General features: G+C 37.4%; 1 protein-coding gene across 3 annotated transcripts in view; it reads right to left on the bottom strand.

The window, feature by feature from the left end:
* The window catches only part of Hpse2 (heparanase 2 (inactive)), a 449,190-nt gene that overhangs the window by 380,268 nt on the left and 43,671 nt on the right, over window positions 1-25,251 (bottom strand). For 2 of the 3 annotated variants that reach the window (XM_013017680.1, XM_013017681.1), the window contains exon 3: window positions 19,191-19,352. The exons of the other annotated variant lie outside the window; for it this stretch is intronic. In XM_013017680.1, coding sequence (XP_012873134.1) covers window positions 19,191-19,352 — 162 coding nt within the window. The remainder of the gene's footprint in view (window positions 1-19,190; window positions 19,353-25,251) is intronic. 3 annotated transcript variants of the gene reach the window in all.

The following is a 25,251-nucleotide window of genomic DNA, read 5'->3' on the forward strand; positions in this document are numbered from 1 at the left end:
ATAATAGGTTTAGATATTTTTAAATCCCCAACACCTTTCATTTTTATAGGTCTTACATTTAGACAGTATTTCACAATTTACACTGAGTGTTCATGTACTTCGTGCCTCTTTAATTCATTTTTATATGACTTGAAACCCCAGATTTCCTTCCCACATTTGAAGGATTAAAGGAGGGAGAGGCGAGCAAGCCTGGTAAAATAAAATACATTCTCTATCCCTTTTCAAAAATCTCTTCATTTATTTTTTTTTCCAGGAAAGAAACATTTATGGAGAGGAACTCTGAATTCTTTTCCTCCAATAAATATTATTTGGGAGTCAACAGAGTAGAATGGAAAATAATAGAAAAGAAATTGTCTTGAAGGAAATTTAAAAAGAAGTCAAAGAAGACAATGCGAATGTTCAAAAGGTTGGAAATGCCTGGGAGCTGGGAGGCCTTGTTCATCAGCACATCTGAACAAAGGCGTAGGAAGTCATATGGAGAATCTATGAAAGGTTTTGTTGGTTGGTTGGCTCTTTGGCAATAGTGTGTGGGGGGGTAAGTTTTGGTTTTGATCGTTTGTTTGTTGTTAAGTGTCTTAAGTTTCCTTCCAAGAGTCATTTAAGGGTTTGTTACCCCATTTTCAATGTGAAATGACAGATACAGTTAAGAGGGGAAAGGTTGCCATTCACAACCAAGTCAGAAGTCCAAGATTTATTTGGCTTGCACTCTTCTGTAGGCAGGAACATAAAACTCAGTTCCTCCCGATCCTGAAATAAACGCTAAGCAGAGTAATGCTTCAGAATGTCAACAGAATGCCATGAGCTTTTCTTGGTAACCGGTGCATTTAAGGTCACTGAAGTTCCATGTTTTCAATTCCAGGGAATTAAGGGCAGAACAAGGATTTTAGGCTTTTTTTTCCCCTAAGAGAAGTGCTTGGGGCAAACAACAATATAGCTCTTTGTGTCTAAGTATTGTTCCTTTTCCTAATAAACCTCAAGGTGAATATTCATTTGTGGTAAGTCAAAGTTCCTCACAGAGGAAGAAATCAAATGTCCTCAGGATAGGGGTTTTCCCTTATACTCAGAGGGTTTTTTTTTAAGTTAGCCACTTCAGCAAACATCAGTATTGAGCCTCCCTGGGGAAGTAACTTTTGCTGGGCAGGTTGGCTCCATTGGTTAAAATTGATGTGTACTAAGCCAATAGTACAAGTTTTATTTCCTCCAGGGACAAAATCGGAATGCACAGAAACAAAACCTAGAAAGACCCAGAAATAAGCATCTCAAAATGTATGCTTGTACACATCAGAAAACCCAGTGCTTGTATCTAAAGGAATTAATACAATAGAACTTACAATGACACACCAATGGAATTATCTGTCCCAGCGTACACAACTTGACACTCTTTAAGTGTCAAGAAAAAAGAGGCAACAAACTCTGAAGGAAATTAGCTCTGCCTCTTTTGTAAGTCTCCCTCTTCTAACCTCTGCCTTGCATATCTGTAGCTCAAACTATATTTGAACTACTAACTTTTCCTGCTACCTCCAACCACCTTTCGTTTCCTTTACGTCTACTATCTTCCCCTCTACCACCCTTTTTTCAGTCTCTGAGTGTGTGCAAGGACAGGGAGAAGGCTAAACTAGTGCTAGTATGCTCCAACAAGAAAATTGATGCTGAAAGCTGCTTCTGCCTCACAGGACTCTTTTAAGCCATAGATGTGTGTGTGTGTGTCGTTCTTTTTTGTATAATTTTTGTTATTGAATCTCTTCTGAAATCCATCATGGTGGTTCATAAACCTGTTGTCTCAATATTAAAGGCTTCCTGAATTGGGTAGAGGACTATAGGTATTCAAAGAGTATTCAGAGAACAATGAAGAACTAGAAACTAGGTCTGAGGATGTAGCTCAAGAGTAGACTATTTGGCTAGCATGAAGAACCTTCTGGCCTATATTCCCCCCAAGAACTACTTGAAAAGAAATACCCCAAGCATGAGTATGAAAAGCTTAGAGATAATAACATAACATGATAATAATATGAATACTTTTTTAAAAAAATGAAATGACCAGAATTCTATTCCGAGGGACTGAAGTTATATTAAAAAAAAAAATGAGGAAATGGGAGATGCTTTCAGAGCCCAATCCAAATTCCCCAGTGTGGTACCCCTCTGCTAGCTATGCAAGCAATGGCCCCTGTGTTCTAGCCACAGTCATCGCCACACTGCTCCCTCGCCTTCCTATCCAATATGTACCCAATTCTTTGTTCAGCATTTCCACTCCACCTGGAATGTTGCTCTCATCATCCTGTCCCCACCTTTGAGACTACTCAAAGACACATTCATTTCCAAAGAAATCACCTGGATTACCTAAAGTCTTTCTAAAAGAACTCTGACCTCTTTCCCTCTTGTTCTCCCCTAAAAATGTGTGTGTGTATAGATAATACAGAACTTGTCACATTCCAACCCCTGGGGAGAGTCTTGTTCTGTCTGGTGCACTGGACAAATTCTGGTACCAGAGAGCAGAAATTGGGCTTTGCAGCCCAGTGTGCCATCCTTAAAACTAGAAGAGTGGCACAATAAATATTTATTTACTTGGACTGAAGGCTTGGGGGGAGGGGAAAGGGACTATTATTCAGCAGCATTAGACATCCTAAATAAAATAATGTGGGAGCGTACTTTCGGCTAGCAAGCTCAAATGATAAACTCTGTATTTGATTTGAGTTTCTTATAGAAAACTATCCTCATATTTCACTCAAAAAACAAATGGGCTTTTCACGTTTTATGACACCAACGAAGACTCTCTTCCATTTACTACTTCTCTCGCAAGAGTATTAACAAGAGTTTCACTGCCCTTTAACCCCCACATCAGAATATCTTGTAGAATATTATTTTCCCACTTGCTCAATCCTAAGGATTCACAATGGTTCTTGAACTCCTGAAAGCTCATCAACAAATGGACATAAACTAACAACAATTTGGAGAATATTTGGTCTTCTCTCTATTATCCCAAGTTAAAAGTTATAGAATAAAAGTCATTTCAGAATGTTAGGAGCTAGTTTTAACTTCACTACATTTTACAGGCAAAGGATAAAAACATCAGAACTATCTCCTGTGTGTTTGAGAAAGAAAATAATGTAATTTTGGATACACATTTGCAGATCATGACGTTTGTAAACTTAACCAGCAATAGGCAGGATCCATATTTTGCATCTGGGGCCATTTTAATTGGTCTGTGTTGACATTACCGAAAAATTTCCCTTTCATGGTTAGTAGTTTGTCCCTCTTAGCAAATCTGTGATACTTTCTGGCCTCCCACACAGGGAGATTTTCAACTTAATTTCTAAGGGAAGATCCAGCCCTTGGATACATTTGAGCAATAAGTACTGACGTCAAGAGAAATTCTGGGTGTGCATCTGAGGGCAGACTCTGATCCTCCGCTTATTCCTAAAATGACGCTGAAGTTTTCTTTGTTGAGACCAGCCCAATTTCAACGTCCCTTTCTCTCCAGTGTGCACATAACACTAAATGATGCATGAAGGCTGTGATCAGATGAAGAGCTATGCAAGCCATACAAGATTCCAGGGGACCTTTTGACCTCAGCAAAGAATGAGATTTTAAGTTTTTTAAGTTCCTACCTAGGTCTGCTAATATTTCTGATGACCAGCCCCAGGGCAATATCTTTTGATTTTGAGAACCACCTACTAGTTAAAGAGAAAAATAAAATAGAGGTTCTAATTAATGCTGACCATCTTGAAAAATAGTGGAGCATTAGAATAAAAGCTGTACCTAATACTAAAACAACCGGTCTGTTGGTCATTAGCTATTAAGTTGTATTTGGTTGTTATTGTTTTTTTTTAATCTGTTGCTTCATTCGGAATCTTACTACACACTGTAATAATTCCAGCAACTATTGTTCATTACATGCAAATAGAGACAAACTAATAAAGTGGCAACCTGAAACTACTCAGAATTCTACCTGAGACCTGTGCTAGGATCTCATCCTGTCTGTCCCCTGTCTGTCTGACCTTGACTACATGTGCACACAAATGTACATATACATGCAGTCACCAAGACTAACACTTTGTACATTCAGCTCTATTGTCCTTAGCTCTGTTCATTTTCCCCCCTGACAACTACCATAGTCATACTGCTCTGGACTCCTGTTTCCCTAGCTAAAATGCTCTGAATTCTCCATACATATGGCATAGTGACTTTTATTTAATCTCTGTGAGTGACACTCTCTAAGATATAATTCAATGGCTTCTCATTGTCTTCAGTCAATACTTAATAGTCCATTGTCTGAACTGTCCCAAAGAGTAAATGCAACAAAGTTATATAGGTCTTTCTACCAATTAACCATCAAATTTAATAAGATTTAGGTTCTGCAGCAATTAACATTGTGGCTGACAGAGTAGACCCCCAAGAAATATGTTCAGAGTGAATGCAGAAGATAACCAAAAAGAATATAGAGCATCTGAAAAGTTCTACCACAACTTTCCCAGCACCATAGCTCATCATCAGAATGCCCTCCTTTCATAAGGATGAACTCAATTATCTACAAATGCTAAATCAGATTTAATTATAATTGCTTAAATGAGAAATACATGAACCAATAATCAAATGAATAGGATAAGAAAAAAATACTTTAAAGAACTTACATTAACATTATCAAATATAAACAAACTTTCTAAAACCAGTGTTTTATCTATATAATCTATATATCTATATTTCTATATTGATATAGATATAGAACATAGCTCCCTGAGCACTTTCTCATAATCATGTTCCATAAAAATTAGAAAAAGAGATCCAAGTTTTTTAAAATGCTGCATAAAACCTCCTTTTATGTGGCCAACAAAACCCAGAGCTACAACCAAACTTATAAACTCCTACCTTGAAGTACAGAGAAGCACACTCCCTAACCCCCTTTAACCTGAACCTGGTGAAATAAAAATAAATAACATTGTTCATTGTCCAGAATGACTTAAATAGCCACCTGCAGAGCAAACACTATGCCCAGGTCTTCAGACTCAAAAGTCCATGACTATTTCTAGAATACTCAGAGTTACATCTACCTATAAATAACATTTCTTTAAAGCCACAGCCACTACTTAATGTGATTCTGGCCCAATTTTCTGTTAGACTAAATACACACACACACACACACACACACACACAGAGTGCACAGAGTCTCCTAAGCATGTCCAGTGGCACACTCTGTTCCATTCCCTATTGTGAATGATAGGTTACATTGACATTTCTTTTCTTTTTTTTTTTGTCAGTTGTAGGGCCTGGGCACTGTCCCTCAGCTCTTCAGCTCAATGCTAGCACTCTACCATTTCAGCCACAGCGCCACTTCTGGCTTTTTTCTTTTTGCTTATGTGGTGCTGATGTATCGAACCCAGGGCCTCATGCATGCAAGGCAAGCGCTCTACCACTGAGCCACCTTCCCAGCCCCTGACATTTATTTTCACATAGCCCTTTAACACTATATATTTGGAGCTACTCTGAAAGTCAAGAATATATATTTGATATCTTGGAAGTAGATAACTTGTTTTTTTATTCTATAGAGGCTCATGGCTAACAGTTTATCTTGAGTCTCTGGAGAGACTTTGAAACTGAACTTTGGGGCAATGCTAGCTTTGTTAAGATTAGCAGAATTCTTTCAGATGACAAAATTAATTTTGCATTATGAGATAGACATGAGATTTTTAGGGGCCAGGAGGAGAATGTTATGGCTTAGATATGAAATTCCCCCCCCCAATCTCATTTATTAGAGCTTTGTATGCCAGCTGAAGGGGTTCTGAGAAGTGATTAGTTCTGAGGGCTCTGGTCTACTGAATGGATAAATTCCTTGATGGATTTGTAATATGATGGTATATATGATTTTTTTTCTCTATGGCACCTAGTCATATACCTTCTAAACAGTGATTTTTTTTTCTTGGGTCCAGTCATGGGGCCTGCACTCTGGGCCTGGGCACTGTCCCTCAGCTCTTCAGCTGAAGGCTAGCACTCTACCACTTGAGCCACAGCGCCACTTCCAGCTTTTTTTTCTTTCTGCTTATGTGATGCTGGGGAATCGAACCCAGGGCCTCAGGCATGCAAGGCAAGCGCTCTACCACTGAGCCACCTTCCCAGCTCCAACAGTGATTTTTTTAAACTAATAAATAATGGACTGAAAGAAGACTACTCAGAATGCCAATGGCATATTATTAGAGTTTTTATGGAAGTTCATAAACTAAGTGAACATCCAACATGTCCCTCCCAGGAATATGCTAAGTTAGTAAAGTTGGTTTTCATGGAATGAGAAAGAACTAAGCAAATACTAAGTATCACCTGGACTTGTCATTCTAAGGGCACATTCCATTTGTTTTCTGAAAACACTAATATTCCACTACAAAGTAAGACAGTTGTAAATGTAAGGAGTCCTTTTGGCAGCCTAAATCTGTTTCTATTTTTCAAACAGGATATAAAAATATACATCTAACTCCTTAAAACGAAATAGGCTATTTTCTTCTCTCAATGAAGGAACTGAAAACAGCTAAATAGACAATGTCTGCATGGCTCCTCTTCAAAAGACAGTTCAGAGCTACTGTACTGTTAAAAGAAGATAGTGTCATTTTGAGGTTCAAGAAAGGAAACAGCTGAAAGCAAAGAACCAACAAAAAACTAGACAGTTGGAAAACCAACCTGAAGCAGAGCTTTTGATAGTCTACTGAAAGTTTATTGTGCTCTCAAAGATAAGAGGGTGGGGGAAGACAAGCCAGGTATTTCATAACATCAGACCAACAGTCTCGGGGAAAAAAATATAAAAGAAAGCATACCAAAAAAATAACCGGTGATGACCCAGGGAAGAATAGAAAAAAAGACACTAGTTAGAGAGAAAACACAGTTATACAGTATGTCCTTATATTAAGAAGTATTTTTCCTCCAAGAGTTCATGGCTGATTTATAGTATCACCTAGATAAACAATTCTACTTAAAACTTGTAGCCAGGCACTGGTGGCTCACACCTGTATTTCCTAGCTATTCAGGACACTGAGATCTGAAGATCATGGTTCAAAGGCAGCCTGGGCAGAAAAGTCTGTGCGATGCCAATTATCCACCAGAAAACCAGAAGTGGCGCTGTGGCTCAAAGTGGTAGAGCTTTGAGTGGAAAAAGCCCTGTGTTCAACCCCCTTAACTGGATCAAAAAATTTAAGTGACTCCTTTACTAAGTGTCTTAAAAGTCTGAAGAGGCCACAAAGGACCAAGTATAGGACTCATTGTAATCAAATTCCTTCACACGCTTTCCAATTTATATTATTCCTTCAAGATTGAAGTAAGACATCCTCTCAGTAAAGCTCTTCTTGATCCTCTGGAGACTTGCTCTGGGTCCCCCAGCACGTTGTCCCTACCTTGGAAAGTAGCACATCCATCTGTCATATGCTGACCTGAATTTGCCTGATGGTCATGGAGACTCACCTAGGGCTAAACTGTAAAAGCAGATAATGGAAAGACCCTTATATATTAAGATATTAAGAAAAAAGAGATATTAAGAACAAGAACAAGAAAGAAGTCAGCACCCTCTAAATTGCTCAACAATTCTATGTCCAAATTACCATTACTGATGCCTACATAGTACCACTAAACCTAGCATCTCCAAAACGGCATGTTATTGCCGGTAAGTGACTGTTTATATTTGCAGGCTTCAGAAGCAACCTTACTTATGTAACTATAACCCCTCTATACATCACCTTGACAATAAAAAAGGAACCAAAATAGCTGCTAACCAGAATTTTAATTTAAAAGTAGAAAACTTTTAACACCACTTCTTGAAGACTCCTCTAACTCCTCTCGTCAGCTCTAACTCCTGTTTCTCTAGTATAGCCAGAATCACAGTGAGTTACAATTACATACTAATCTCCCATTGAACTATAATTTCAGAGAAGGCAGGGACTAAATCAAGTCCTATTTACATAGTCCTTGTGTGCAGCCCAATAAATACAAGTTGAATTCACACTGAAAAAGGAAAGTATCCGTATTTCAAGTTTATGCTCGCCGAGACATAAACTAAGGCTTCTGCAGGACACATGTGACGCAAATACAAAGCTGAAATTCTGCTCTCTCAACCAAAATGTCTCCCTGCTGCAGGAAGATTGTAATCACTTACAAAAATAGTTTATAACATAAGCCACAGGAGAATAAAATTGCTATTCTAAATCAAGAGAAATTTATTCTCCCTTGCCATATAGTACAATTTATCACTTCCTACTACCACCATACCTCCACCTTTGTCTAGATTATGGGTGAAGCTTTGTCAGAAGATCTGTAGATACGTGTGTGTAGCACTAAGAAAAGGAACAGATGACAGAACAGCCGACGTCACTACATTCAAAGGAAACCAGCAAAAGACTAAAGGAATTGTAGTCTGGCTGCATTGCGCTTCTTTGGAACCCTAACAAATGACTGAAATTGAGGGTTAGGTGCACTGTAATGCTCTCTGTAATAACCTCCTCCAAATTCTAGATCCTGCCACAGACAAACACATACATATACACAGATACATGGAAAACAGGTGTGACAATCATAAAACTTAAAGACAACTTCTTTTAGGATTCACTTAGCTCATTTTCACTTTGAATCATGATAGCATCTGAAACATAGCTAATGGATGGAAGAGTTCTTAAAAGCTGAGCTGCATCTCTATTAATAATTCAGTAATTACTATAATCATAATAGATTTCACTCATGGGATGTAGGGCTTTGTATTAAGCACTTGACAATATTCTATAATCTCATCCTCAAAAATGTTCTCACTGTTTTGTTTGTCCCTGAGCTTTTGTGCTCAAAGTTGAACCACTTGAATCACAGCTTCACTTCAAGCTTTTTGTTGTTAATTGGAGATAAGAGTCTCACAGACCTTTCTTCCCAGGCTGTGATGCTCCTGAATAGTTAGGATTGCAGGCATGAGCCACAAGCACCTGGCTATTTTATAAACAGGAGTGAAATTAAGTAAACCCAAGATCCACCCAACTAGTCTATGGTAAGTACAGAGTAAAAACAGTATTTAATCCCAATGTTCCTGCTCAAATCTACTTGAAAGAACAAAGAACTTCATAGATTATTATTGGTCTTCAAATCTTACTAATCATACTTATTTTTGAACATGAATCATTCCTGTATCTATGCATGCACAGAAACACGCACATATATGATATGTACTTTCCGTAAATATATGTTTGTATAACACACATGTACTTACTACTGTGGTAATGTTTAATTTAAGTGTATTATAAACAAGTCGAAGTTGAAATGTTTAATTAATCAGCTAACAAGCAACTTTTTTAAGTTTTTGTTTTATTTTTATAGGGTTGGAAATCTTTTGTTCATATTTTTCAAATAGTATTAATAATTATGTGGCAGAAATTACATTAACTTTCAGTGAGCCTCATTAAGAAAATATGAAACATGAAGAACATATGAAAATCCAAATTTCAAACAGTCTTTGATAATTTAGGCTTTTTTGGGAGGGGAGGGGGACCAGCTCCCTGTTGGATTATTTTTTACTTCATTATGTGCCTGACAAAGAGTTCAAATAAAAAGACAAATTTTCAGTTTTGAAATTTTCTTAGCCTTCCTTTGCGCTGAGATTTATTAGTATTATAATTAATCCAATTTCTTTTCAAAATCCCTTTAAATCTATTTAGCTGAGCAATGTGAACTGCAACATGTACAAATACACTTGAAATAAACTAATGAATTATAAAAATTTCCACTCCATTCTCAGAATAAATGAGAAATATATAAAACCAGAAATCTTCTGAGACTGAATAATAATGAACAAACCTCCCCTGCTGGGTGGATTTTCCTGCATATCTCCCTGTGTGCTTCTCTGCGGTCTCCTGCCCTTCTACAAATGACCTAAATACACTAAAATTCAGCCACCCGTGCATTCAGCCAGACCTGAAGAGAGCTGTCTCCAGTTAACTCACTGCCTCAAATATTGCTTTTATTAAATTATGTTTTGATGTGATATGCCTAAATGAAGGAATAGGTCAGACACTACTCAGCCTGAGAAAACAGGACCGCTGATGTTACAACAAAGTCAAAGGGCTCTCTTCTGTCTTCTTTTACAAAATGAAGGTGAAAAGCAAGAAATAACCATCATCTACAAACAAGTTCATTCTGGAATTCATAAAGACAAAGCTTTCATCGACTGGGAACAGAAATCTAGATCTCAGGCTTGCTTTGGATTAAATAGAAAATAGAGAGTTTTAAAATATATATCCCTTAGTGAATCACCTAGGACTGTTGAGTCCCTCATCTCCTTAACATTTATGAAATATTTTCATATCCATTTTCTCTTTAAATATGAGAACAGAATGTTATTCCTGTGGTTCTCATGCTCTCTAAGATGATGATACCCCAAAATGACCCCATGGCAAAAGAAATGTAAATATTACTACCCACCTATCAGTATCAGGGATGCTGAGACTTATCATTTTAATGCACCAGGAAAGTCTTGACTAAGAGAGACCTTCCCTGACTGCCCTATCTAGAATAATCCCTGCTCCCAACCTGCCAAGCTCAGGTCTCTCACAGTTGCAAGCCAGTAGTTTGGCTGCTAGGGAATAGTGCAGATAAAAAGTTTCCTGTGAGAGATAGAAGATTAGAGCCAGACTCACTAATTAGAAAGAAAAGAATTACTGGCTTGCTTCCAGATTCCACAGATGATGGGATGTGTCAGGGAGATGGGGAAAGGAAGACTGGAGAACAAAAGGATACGAGTGTGATAAGGAGATCTTGAATGCAGGCAGGCCTGCCTGTGATTTGGGGACAATGGGCCACATCCTTGAGTAGCTTACACACACACACACACACACACACACACTCACACATACACACACTCACACATACACACACTCACACATACACACACTCACACACACATACACACTCTCTCACACTCACACATACACACATACACATACACACACTCTCTCACACTCACAAACACATACACACTCACACACACATACACACACTCACTCACACACTCACACTCACACACACTCTCACTCACACACACTCACACATACACACACTCACACTCTCACACACACACACACACACACTCACACACACGAGAGCCACCAAACATCACTGCAAAACCTTATTCTGTGCTATAAATGCCAAAGACTAAACATACAGCTTGTCTCTACTCTGGAAAGAAAAGTTATAAAAAGAAAAATACACTCTCAATGTAAAAATATAGAATATTAGAGAACAAATTCAGTAAGAAAGATATGGGAAGTAAGGCAAAATAGATATGGGAGTAAATTATAAAGCACTTTATGGCATGTTAATTTAGTAGCAAAAGGATATTATAAAGTAGTATAAACAAAGCTATCCAGTCACTTGGGATAAAACAATATTATATACTTACATCACACTACTATGTGTAAATGTAAATTCCAGTAATAGCTAAACATTGGACATAGTCAAAAATAAATGTTTTCTAGGGAAGAGAATGGTTTCAAATACCTCCAACAAAGATTTAGCATTCTTAATTCATACAGAGCAATCACAAACTAGTAAGAAAAAGATCAACATCCCAATTTTTAAAGGCAAAGAATATCTATAAATAATTTACAAAGAGGACACGTAAATCATCCACAAACACATGAAGCTACACTCACCCTGGGCTACAGTCATAAAATGGCAGCATGAACAAAGCTCTTATTGTAGGACTGGAAAAGACATTCTTTCCTTTATTAGTACCTTGTATCAAGAATTTTATTACAATAGCAATGCCTGACACAATATAAATGCTATGTAAATAGCAGCTACATTATATTATTTAGGACTAACAACCAGAAAGTAGCCTGTACATGTTAACTACAGATAGACACAACTTTTTAACAACGTTTTCAATCAATAGTTGTTTATATCGATGGATATGAAGGCACATCTTCTTAAGGTACATAAGACTGGGTGTATTTGTTATATCTACACAAAGACAATTTCTTAACTTTCTCCAATGAGAATGCATTACTTTTACAACTGGGAAGGAAAGTTAATTTCTAACAGGAAAATACTTTCTCAGATAAAGTTAGAGCTATCAGTGCTTTGAGTGACATTGTTTTCCCTATAACAAAGAGAAAGAAGATCACCTACCTTGTAGAACTAGTCATACGATCACACAATTCTCTATGTCAAATTAAATATTCAGCATAGAAGAACTTGGATCCTAGCGTTCTAATTTTCCTTCCCTTATAGATTCTACTTGTGAGAAAAGAAGATAGAGAAATAAACTATCAAGATAACTAAGGAATCTGATATTTGCTCAAGGCTAGCGCTCTACCACTTTGAGCTACAGTGACACTTCCCATTTTTGAATGGTTAATCAAAGAGTCTCCTGGGGACTTTTCTGCCCAGGCTAGCTTCAAACTGAGGTCCTTAGATCTCAGCCTCCTGAATAACTGGGATTACAGGAACGAACAACTGGCACCTGGCTAAATGAGCAGCTTTTTAAACCTCATCATCACAGAAAATAACTCCTGTTCTCTAAAAAATCCTTACCCTCCCAAATGTGAGAACCACTGTTCTGGATAAAAATTTTGGAACTTCACTTACATGGAACTAGATTTTAAAATGAATTCCTACTCAAGAAGTCTGGATTCAGAACACAATCATGAATTAAAAGAGGCTGAATGTATGTGTACGTTACTTTGAAGGCATCAGTTCCCATCAAGTGTGCTTATTATTTTGGCTTGCTTCCAAAGAAGGGATAAATACAGAGATTTCATGGATCTCTAAGACACATCCCATCATGGAGGGTATGATAGTTAGCATGAGGTGTCAATTTGATTGTATTAAAGATTACTAGAGAACGAGAAAAGCATTACGTGTGTGTGTGTGTGTGTGTGTGTGTGTGCGTGCGTGCGTGTGTGCGTGTGTGTGTTTCCAGAAAAGACTTTCCAGAAAAGTCCAAGCTGACCTGACCTAGGAAGGTCTACCTTCCACATGTTCAGGCACCTTTCAGTTGGCTGAGACCCAACAGAACAGCAAACAACAACAACAAAGCAAGGAAAAGGTAATTTTGGCCAGGCACCAGTGGCTCATGCCTGTAATCCTAGCTACTCAGGAGGCTGAGATCTGAGGATCGCAGTTCAAAGCCAGCCCGGGCAGGAAAGTCCATGAGACTCATATCTCCAATAAATCACCTGGAAATCAGAAGTGGCGCTGTGGCTCAAGTGGTAGAGTCCTCTCCTTGAGCTGAAGAGCTAAGGGACAGTGCCCAGGCCCAGAGTTCAAGCCCCATGACTGACCCAAATAAAAGGGTGGAATTTTGTCTGTCTCTTCTGGAGCTAGGACATTCATCTTCTGATTTGGGATGTCAGAGCTACACCCTCCCCAACCGCTGGAATTGGGACTTTTACCAGCAGCCCTACAGTCATAAGGGCTTTGGCTCCAGAATGTAAATTACACTATTGATGTCCATGGTTATGAGGTTTCCAGACCTGAACTAAGCCACACTGTCAGGATCCCAGAGTCTCCAGCTTACAGAGAAACCTGCTGGGGACATCTTAGCCTCTACAATCACACAAGCCAATGTACATACTACATACACTTCTACATGTATGTAGATTCCTGAATGCCTATATGCATATTTATTTGCATATATACATACATGTGAATACATACACACACCTATATATATACATTTTTATACTGTTGGCTTCTATCTTTCTAGTGGTTAGAGCTAATCTGGAAGTGTTTCAAATAGATTACTATTTTACATTTGAAGTTGAAGCCCCAGTTTAGAATATACATACATTAGTATGACACATCTCTAACCTCTAGAAAAATCTACTACAGTGAAATAGTCTACATTCCTCTGCAGCATATTAATAAACATGCAAACAAGTATTATACAAGGTTGTAGGCTAATCAGTTTTCAGGGTTATTTCCAAACATTATTTTACCACTTTTTTTGAGTAAATTTAGTACTAAACACCATGGAGAGAAAAAAAAAATAACTGATGCTAAAAACTCTGCAATCTGGGGGTGGTATACATACAAATTACACCAACTTGGACTCACCCTGAGAGAAATATACATTCTTCCACAAAGCAAAATGTCCACAAAGTCAGTGTTTGCTTGTCCCCTTGTACTAACATAATACATATTGCTACTATATAAAAGGTCTTAGAGGTAACTACCTCTAAAAGAGGTAAAAGACCTTGGCTAATGAAGGAAATGAGGTTACCCCAAGCATATGGAAGAAAATATGGAGTATTCAATGGGACAGATTATGCTGGTAAGTTTATCATTGATTCTCATGAGCAGAGAACTATGTATGGATAGAGGAATGATTAAGTAGAAAGTAAAATGGATCTTCTAAGATCTCAAAAGCAATAGCACTGATAAACTATAAACCCGCACACACACGCGTGCGTGTGCACGGATGGAGGAATGTTTTTTGAACCACTAACAAAATTAATTTTGAGACAACTAAAATCAATAGGCAGACAGAATTTCATGTGTGTATACTTATTCTGGGGTTTGAACTCAGGACTTGGGCACTATCACTGAGATTTTGTGCTCAAGGCTAGCCCTCTACCACGTGAGCCATAGCCCTATTCTGCCCCTGGAGCCCCAGTTCCACTCTCTGCTTTTTGGTGATAGACTTGGAGATAAGAGTCTGTGGGCTTTCCTGCCCAGGCTGGCTCCAAACCACAATCCTCAGATCTTAGCCTCCTGAATAGGCATGAGTCAACAGCACCCAACTTTGTCAGAAATTATTTTAAGCTTCCACTAAATTGCCAAATTAATAGACAATTGTTAAGTAATAGTGGAAATAAAAAAGGTCTCTAAATCTCTCAATTGAGATGATCAAGAAAGGTGCTACAGAATAAGAATTATAATCAGTTATAATCTTTTGTGTTTGACCAGTGACTAAGCCTCATGCTAACCTAAAAATCATTCCCTGGGCATTATTATGATTTCTGGGAAATGCAGGAGTGGTTGTTGTTCCATTGATTTAAGATCTTTTGCTCAATTGAAATTAGCACAATGGGCCATATGGGGAAGTATAATCCTTTGCTCCATTCATTGGCTACAGTAACACAGAAACCCTCTGTAGTTCAAAGCGTCATGAATAAAGGAAGTGGTAAAAGCAAAAGATGGCAGCCAAAAACATCACAAGAGAACTTAGAAAGACTGGATTGTGCAGGGCGTGATCTTAGCAGCCTGTAATCTTAGCTGCTCAGGAGGCTGAGATCTGAGGATCAAGGCTCAAAGCCAGCCCAAGAAGACAAACCCAAGAGACTCTTATCTCCAATTAAGCAGCAAAAGGCCAGAAGTGGGGATGTGGTTCCAATGATACAGTTGCTAGCCTTGGGCAAAAAGAGCCAAGCAAGAATGTGAGACCATGAGTTCAAGTCCCAATACTGGCACACAAAAAAAAACAAAATGGGACTAGATTTTGTCTTACAGAATGCCATACATTTATAATTTCAAGATGCAAAGGGTTACTAGATGACTTCATAGCACAAATAGCTTTCTTAAAACTTGACCTCATTTCAGCATTATTCACTATACTCTACATATTACCCAGAATGCTCGAAAATAGGGCATTCCTTGCCTTCCAGGAGTTTGTGTTCTAAACAAAGTCTAGAAAATTTATTTCCTCTTAAGACTGACAATATTTGCATTTGTCATTTGATTACAGGGCAGGGATCCATGAGAAATGTTCAGTTTACACCTTCAAAAGGAGGGGAGACAAATAACTAAAGCTGAACATGTAAACGTCATATAGAACAGGTCAATATGATCCCTCTCAGAGTAGTCCTCAGGTGAATTCACTGTGTATATAACAGAGCATTTTCAACAAGCTTATACAACGCTGCTATATTAAGAACTATGAGAGTATAAAGAAGTTTAAGACCATCTGATCCCTGTTCTTTCTTAAAGGCTCCTCCCCAATTCTCCCTCTCATTTGTCATTCCCTCGGAACAAGTACAGTAACAACTGTCGTGCTCAGGAAACTGCAGAACAAGCATCCATACCCATGTCAGCAAGTTAGTGTGAAAAGTATAGCAGACAACTCATCACTGTTTAAAATAATCCATCACTGATACCCTACTGGAACTATTCTATCACTTTCCAATAACCTTAGTAGTTACTGGATCATTTGCAATATTATATAAATTGTTCACATGAGAACAGTAAGACAAGTTCAAAATCATGCCCCAAAAAAACAGGAAAATAATTCCCTTTGCTAAAAATTCAATGCAATGGAGACTTCTTCAACCACATATACATATTAAAGGGTGTTTTATATTAGTTTCTATTAACCGGGATATCATGAATAATTATGAAGGTTTTTTGAAATAGAAGACCTTCAGCATTTGCTATTTAAAGGAAATTATTGACTGACTTATAAGAGGTAACTATTAAAAGGAAATGTCAGTAGCAGAAACTTGAGAGTTAATCATCTGACCAGCTGACCTGAAGATGAAAATTTGTTTGTGAGGTGAAAAATATACTCATCTGACATTTCAAACACATGACTTTTTATTCTTTTATCATACTGGGATCTTGAATGTCCCATCTTAAAAAATATATACTACTAACTTACCAGGAAACAATTCTTATACATTTCTGTCCATCCATATGCATGAGACTACAAATAATTGGGAAGAGTGAGAGAATCTTTGCAAAGGTTCTCTCTCCTTCTGAGATTTTAGTGGCCCCATTTTCTCATCAGATTACAAGATGAATACCTTTGTCACAAATACTTCATACATTATGCCAGTGTTATACAAAAATAAGTGGTATATCACCAAACAGAATTCCTAGAGTAGGCGTTTTGACTGTGTTGGTAAAGAAAGTCACTTCGTTTGAGAGATCTCTGCCCCTTCCACCTCTCCCTCCTTACCAACATGCATTCATCACTGAAAAGGGAAATATTTACAAAACCTAGTTTAGTTATGTTTAAATATTATGTTTAGCTGTCTGGAGACCATGTTCTCAAGATTTATACAAGAAATCAAGGATTAAACTTCATAACAATTAGAAAACTACACTGTGTAAAATCAAAGACTTAGTTAAAGGACATTAAAATAGTTTTTACCATCGGTGCTAAACTAAAATGACTCCATCTCTACCCAACACCTGGAACCAAAACCTTTTGAACTTTCGTATAAACAGACTAGGGCACACCAAATGTTCTGTCTGCTGCAAGGTACCACCGCTGCACAGGCATCTGAATGAAAAATGTGGAAAATGCCTGAGGACTCTTTGAAGGAGCTTGGGAGAAGGAAGGGCAGGAAAGAGGCTCTTCTCTAGAGTAAGTTTGTTTAGTGGAAAGTAAGCAAGTTGTCAGGGGAAAAGTTGACAATGTTGATTCCAACAGTTTGAACTGTGAATAAACATCCAAGGGGATTATGTTACTGAGAATTAGAAAAGATTCCATTGAACTCAATGATACACTTGTGTTTTCAAAGATAATATGCCTTCAGGCCATCATCTGGATTCACAATTTAGGGTTAGAATTACCCTAAGCCCTTCATATGCAACATTAAAGAACACAGGCTATGACCTCTCTAATACAAGTCTAAAAATATTAGAATATGGATGGGATAAAAATATTTCATATCCAAACAGTGAATTGGAAAATGACGTGTGTGTGTGTGTGTGTGTGTGTGTGTGTGTGTACACATTTTTTGAGATAGGCTTTTAAAAAACCTGGAGAAAAATTTAAGGAAACTCATGCATTGGCCATAAATAACTTTTAAGTTTTCCCTCATTAATTCCCTCTCAGAGAGAAAAAAAATAAAATAAAAGCAGAGGCCTGTCCTTAATCCTCTTCTCTGCCCAACAAAGTCACATTTTAAATCTGGCTTTCATCTCATACTGTTGGATTTTCTACCAGGTACAAGCTGAAAAGTTAGAAAAGTCAAGCTTTTCAAAAGCAAATCAATCTCGTTGCCACTCAGCAATTCCCGGTGACATGTCAGAGGAAGGCTATTTTTTTTAATGTTAAAATTTTTCTAACTTAGAGTTCACAAAAATAAGTATGAGATGTTCATTGCCTATTAGATATGCCATCTATTCTTCTTTTTTTACATATTCATAAATAAGAGAAAACATACTGTGACTTGTTAAAAATGCCTTAAGAGTTGGGCACCAGTGACTCACACCTGTAATCCTAAGGTACTCAGGAGGGTGAGATCTAAAGATCACGGTTCAGAGCCAGCCCAGGCAGGAAAGTCCCTGAGATTCTTATCTCCAATTTACCACCAGAAAATGGAAGTAGTGCTGTGGCTCAAAGTGGTAGAGTGCTAGCCTTGAACAGAAGAGCTCAAGGATAGTAATAAGGCTGTGAGTTTAAGCCCCACCACCACCACCAACAACAACAAAATACATTCAGAGCAAGATGCAGACCTGCTTGCATGATCTTTTTTAAAAATGAAGGTGATTTGCACTCCCCTCTTGGTTATCTCAAGTCCTATGTGACTCTCACATGAGAACCTGTGATTAGAATCTTTCCCACACCCTCACCAAAAGAGCATGTGCACCTCACAGGCTGTTTACTAGGAAAGTTTGCAGGTAGCCCTGCAAAAAAAAAAAGTTGTTTCTCCTTCTTTATCTGACACACCATTACTTTCCTTCCAGAAGCAGGGGTAGAAGAGAGAAGAGCACAGTCTCATGGCCTATTTGCTCCTAAAAAGAAAATCAAATTCCCAGGATATTTTCAGACATCATCAGGAATAGAACATTATCAGCTCTGCCTGAAGATCATTATCTATTTTACATTTCATCTTTATATTCACTGGGTTCATAGAAAGGGCATACACAGAAAGAGGAACATCGCCGCTTCTGAAAAGATACCAAATTTAGTAATCCTCTCAAATCTACTGGCACATGTCTAGAAAGTCATAGTTTTACAAGAATTCATTAGGTTTTCATTGGGTCTGTCTTTGAGAAAACGCATGCTGAATCAATCGCCCATAACTTCCAGCCAAAAATACATCTGCAAACTACAGGAAATATTTGTTACAGGAAAGATGAGTGTAATCATAATTAAAGGTATGATAGAGGTGGGTGGAGAAATACAAATGTGGGTTTATCTGGATCCCACACAAGGATTCCCCAATCCCAACGTGCTGATTGAGAGCATTCATCAAGATATAATGCTGAAAGAACCTAGCCGACTCCAGTAGCCTTACCTGTTAATATGAGATTGCTGTATGTGTTGGAAAATTGCTCCTTTAGAAGAACCAGATGCATCTGTGCTGCCTTCTCTCTTTGAAGCTCCAGCATAATATCAGGATGTTGTGCAATTTTACAGCCTTTCTGTTTATCCAGGGCAACATCACTTCGAACAATATCTACAAAAAAAGGAAAGAGTAGGGAGCAAAAACAGTCTAAGAAACATATACACATAAAAGTGTCATTTGATCCCAAAATAATAATATATACTACCAACACTTTCACCAAACTAAATAGACACAGAAATGATTACCCTAAGGAATTCCCCAACTCTGTGGTACATCCTATAAGTTCCTCTGTTTACCTCCAACTTCTTTGGAGATTTCCTTTTTTTTTAAGTGCTCTCTCTTTGCCCCTCCCCTCTCTCTTCTCTCTTTCTCTCTCTCTCATCATAAAGTGTTCAACTCATACATTCTCTGACTTAGCTTAATCTCTACCGGACTTATTTACCTCTTAAGGGTATTTTCTTAACTACTTTTGCCATTTTCCATAGAGAAAAATAATATAACTTTGAATACTAGGGACTATGAAGGTTATTTCCTCTACCTCCTGCCTGAGAACCTGGCTAGCTTCAGATATGTATATGGATATTCGGCCTGTTTTCAAGTTTATCTCCCATCCAGATCTCTCATGTCCAAGGGAGGGCTGCTACTCTGAGAGTTATCCACTCAGGGTTTCTCCTGCTCTTGTTCATATACTACTGGAGAAAGGGCTTTGTTCTTTCAGTATGGGACGATTTTGTGAATCACTGAAGCGAGCAAGAAGAGGTACAGTGTACAAACACTTTGCAGTCTGCCACTTCCCTACTTACTTTCACACTGGTAGCAAGCTGTTTTTTTATACTTCTATAGAACGTTCAGGTCTTGCATAGTTAGCAAAAGAATTTTAGACAAAAGAGCAACAAAAATAAATAACTGTTCTGACACCATTGAAGTCTATGATTTAGGAGGGAAAAACTAACGTCTACATTAAGTGTATTGATAGAAAACAGTCAGCTAAATAAGTTATATACAGTAACACCAAAAAGAAAATGTGGAATGTGGCACGAAGGAACCCTATACAGAGAAGAAGAGAGAAAAGCACAATGATAAGGAGAAGGAAAGGAGTAAATCTCACCAGGAGAGTAAACAAGCAAAATGAATTAGGGAAGAATGAAGTATTAACAATTCAGCAAATCATCAAATATCTAAGACAAATAAAAGAGAGGCAGGAATATAGATTGTCCCAAATAAGCTAAGGTAAAACAACAAAATGACAAGAATTGGCACCTGCTTCTTGTTAATAACACTAAATATCAGGAGCTGGGAAGGTGACTCAGTGGTAGAGCACTTACTTGCATGCATAAGGCCCTAGGTTCAATTCCTCAGCACCACATAAGAAATAATTTTTTTTAAAAGCCAGAAGTGGCGTTGTGGCTCAAGTGTGGTGTTGTGGCTCAAGTAGCAGAGCACTGGCCTTAAGCTAAAGAGCTGAGGGACAATGCCCAGGCCCAGATTCAGGCTCCATGACTGACTCAAAAAATAAAAAAAAAACACTAAATGTCAAGGGTATTAATTCTCTAATTAAAAGACATAAGTTGGCTGATTGGCTTTAAAACACACACACACACACCACAAGGTACAACTCTTTCCTCACTGAAAACACAAGCAAAGACATACCGACTGAAATGAAAGGATAAAAATGACTTCCACATAAATGAAATCTGAATGCTTCCAGAGTGATTATACTCATAACAACAAAAATTAGAATCTAGAAAGGATGTTCACTCCATAAACAGAACTATTCATCAAGATATAGTGACTGAACATATATACGAATCAAAAGATGGTGTAATTGATTTCATTTTGAAATAAAAACTATGGACATAAAAGGACAGATATGCCCCGATAATAATAATGAGTGACTCCCATTCCCCTGCCACTCTCTGTAGATCACCCACACAAAAATAGCAACTAATGAATACAGCATTAAACTTAACTAGATTTTAGGTTAGTCCATAAAACAAGACTTAATGATAAAAATGTTGACATCGTCTCTATACTATTAGATCATAATGGGATAAAACTAGAAATCAACATCAAGAGGAGCTATACAAACACATGGGGATTGAACCATATACTTTTGTATGAGTAGGTAATTGGAAAAATAAAGGGGAAAAAGGTTTTAATTCCTAGAGTCACATGAAAATGTAAACACAACAGAATAGATTCTGCACAATACAGCAAAGGTAGTTCTAGTATATAGCTAGGAACATCCACATTTTTAAAAAGTAAAAATGATCTTAAAGAAACACAACCTAATAATGCACCACAAAGTTTTAAATAAACAAGAACAAGTCAAATTCAAAACTGAAGGAAAAAGTTCATAGCTGAAAGTAATGAAATAGCATTTTAAAAAAAGATACAAAAGAGTCAATAAAACAGAGCTGATTCTTTCCAAAGATAAATAAGGTTGTTAAATCCTGAGTAGCCAAACTAATAGAAGAAAGAGAAAACCAAGTCATTAAAATTAGAGATGAAAAATAAGACATAACAAATGAAACAACTGAACTCCAGAGGATTACTAGGACATTTTGAAATTTTTATATTCTAGTAAATTGAAAATCTAGATGAAATAAATTTCTAGACATATGTGATCTACTAAAGAAAAACTCCAGGAATGGATAGATTCCTTGCTAAATCTAGCAGACCTTTACAGAAGAGCTAATCAATGACCCTCATGAAATCCAAAGGAACATAATGGTTTCAAAGCCAGTCCAGAATGCCACCTTGAAACCCGAATAAAGACACAATAAAGGAAGAAAATAATGGACTAATTTTCTTGATGATCATAAACACAAAACAAATCCCCAATAAAAATCTTTGAGAGAAAAATCCAACAATACATTCAAAGATCATGACCAAGTTAATTTTATTCCACAGGTGCAAGAACCGTGTAATGTATGCAAATCAATAAAGTTAATGCAGCACATTAACATAATCAAGGATAAATATCAAAGAAATAGAGCGCTTGCCTTGCATGCATGAGGCCCGAGTTCAATTCCTCAGCACCACATAAGCAAAAAAAAAAAGCCAGAAGTGGTGCAGTGGCTCAAGTGATAGAGCCACCAGTGGCTCACACCTGTAATCCTAGCTACTCAGAGGCTAAGATCTGAGGATCATGGTTCAAAGCTGGGGCAGGAAAGTCCGTGAGATTCTTATCTCCAATTAACCACCAGAAAACCAGAAGTGACTCTGTGGCTCAAGTGGTAGATCTGAGTGTTCACCTTGAGCTGAAGAGCTCAGGAACAGCGCCCAGGCCCAGAGTTCAGGCCCCACAACCGACATAAAAAAAATTAAAGAAATTTAAATCAAAACTACACTGAGATTCTCACCATAATCATACTGGCTATCATCAAGGAAACAAATGACAAATGTTGGCAAAACTGCAGGGAAAAATAGACCACCCCTTATACTCTACTAATCGTTATCTAAATTAGTATAGCCACTGTTGAAATAGGTATGAACAGTCCACAAAAAATAAAAATAGAATTTCTAGGTGATTCAGCCGTAATACTTCTGGGTATGTCTAAAAGAAGCAAAGTCATTTTACTACAGAGGTACTTCATTTCTGTGTTTATCGAGGCATTATTCACAATAGCCAAATTATTAATTTAGGACAAATAATCAGGCCAGTTCCACATCAAAGGATAAATTGGATAAACAAAAGATGGTGTAAAATACACGATCAAGTTTTACTCAACCATTTCCTTCTACAGGTTTTAGAAGTTTTATGATTTACTTTTAGACATTTGATCATTTCTAGGTTAGTTTGTGTATAAGTGCACTAGGTAGATCCCAAAGTTTATATATATTTTTTTATTTTATTTTATTTTTTGCTTTTTGTTAAGTCATGGGGCTTGAACTCTGGGCCTTGGCACTGTCCCTCAGCTCTTCAGCTCAAGGAGAGTGCTCTACCACTTGAGCCACTTCCAGTTTTCTTGTGGTTTATTGGAGATAAGAGTCTCACAGATTTTCCTGCCTGGGCTGGCTTTAAACCATGATCCTCAGATCTTACCCTTGTGAGTAGCTAGGATTTCAGGTGTGAGCCACAGGTACCCAGCCCAAAGTTTATCTTTTCACATAAAAACTTTCAGTCATTCCAGAATCATTTATTGAAGATTATGCTTTCTCTGTTGAGGTGACTGTATCAGCTTTGTTAGAACTCAATTTGACATTATTTATGTGGATCTAATTCTGATTCCTAATTGTATTTCACAGAAGCATTTTCTTTTCCTTTGATTACTACCATATTTCCTAGTTTACAATAGCTTCATACCACTCTGAAATCAGGTTCCAGTCAGGTGTACTGCTGGCTCAAGAAAAGTCTTGCTTGAAGGCCAGGCTAGAATACATAGTGAAATTCCAGCTCAAAATAAATAAATAAATAAAAATAAATCACCTGCTGACTTTATTTAAATGTTATTCTGCTTTTTCTTTCTTTTTTTTTTTGGGGGGGGGGTAGAGTCCAGTCGTGGGGCCTGAAATCTGGGCCTGGGTGCTGTCCCTCAGCTCTTCAGCTCAAGGCTAGTGCTCTACCACTGGAGCCACAGCACCACTTCTGGCTTTTTTCTTTTTGCTTATGTGGTGCTGAGGAATCGAACCCAGGGCCTCATGCATGCAAGGCAAGCGCTCTACCACTGAGCCACCTTCCCAGCCCCTCTGCTTTTTCTAAAAGCTTTCCCTATTCTGGTTCACCCACACATATGCATATATATATATATATATATATATCTGATATATGTGTGTATATGTAGATATCTGTCTGTCTATCTAGAAAGAAAGAGAGGGAAAGAGACAGAGACAGAGAGAGACATAGTTTATAGAAAAGTCTTTATGAATTTAACTGGGATTGAGTTGAATCTATAGATCATACCAGGAAGAATTAATGTCTTAATAATGCTGAGTTTTCTAATTCATGAACTCATTTTATTTCTCTCCATTTATTCAATTTCTTTCATCTTTGTTTTGTAATTTGGGGCATAAATGTTCTGAATCCATTTTGTAAATTTCAAATGCCAGTGTTCATTATTAAGATTCATGGTCTTCCTATCCATGTCTTACAGTGAGTCTCCACATAGATATCTTTTTCAATGAAGTTTTACAAGTTTCTAAACCTTAATACAAGCCCAGGTGCATGTGTGCACCCCACTCACTCAAAAAGCTGAGATTGTGATTTGAGACTAGCCCAAGCAAAAGGTTCACAAGAACTGGGAGTGCAGGTGCATATCTGTAATCCTAGCTACACAGGAGGCATAAATTGGAGGCTCACAGTTCAAGGTTAGCCCCAGAGTCCCCCCCCCAAAAAAAAGAACTTGAGACCCTATCTGAAAAATAACTAATGCAAAAAATTGTCTAGGCTTATGACTCAAGTGTTAGACCATAAATTTAAACCCCAGTGCTGTAGGGAAATAAAAAACACCTTAGTGCAGCACTTGCTATATTATTCTTAGGTATTTCAGCTTTTGTCACTTTAATGAATGGTATAATTATGACATGTGCTAAATTCCTGTTCCTAGTTTTGGCCACTATACTTGAACCCAACAATTTTGGTAAATTTTTCTATTATTTCTAGCAACTTGCCTCTAGATGTTCATGAATTCATGAAGGAAATAATTGCATCATTCCTTGTCAGCAACAATTTTTGCTTCTTCTTTTTCAATTATATATATATATGTATGTATCTGTATATGTGTATGTATATATGTATATGTATATATGTATGGATATATGTATGTATATATACATATATATAAAGAATTCTTACATATTTTGTTCTTATATATTTTGCTTTGCTTTGCTTATTTCTGAGGAGACATGGAATTCTCATCTTACAGTCAGAAATACTACTGTTCTTCCGGATAATCTTTTATATTTATAATCTGTATATCTGTACAGTGAACAGTTTTGAAAGACAGTCTTCATTATGAAGACAGACATTCTTCCTCTAGGGCCCCAAAGCAAACATGCTTACTGTCCA

The sequence above is a fragment of the Dipodomys ordii genome, unplaced genomic scaffold (genome assembly GCF_000151885.1).
Source record: "Dipodomys ordii isolate 6190 unplaced genomic scaffold, Dord_2.0 Scaffold36, whole genome shotgun sequence".
In the NCBI taxonomy this organism is placed as follows: domain Eukaryota; kingdom Metazoa; phylum Chordata; class Mammalia; order Rodentia; family Heteromyidae; genus Dipodomys; species Dipodomys ordii.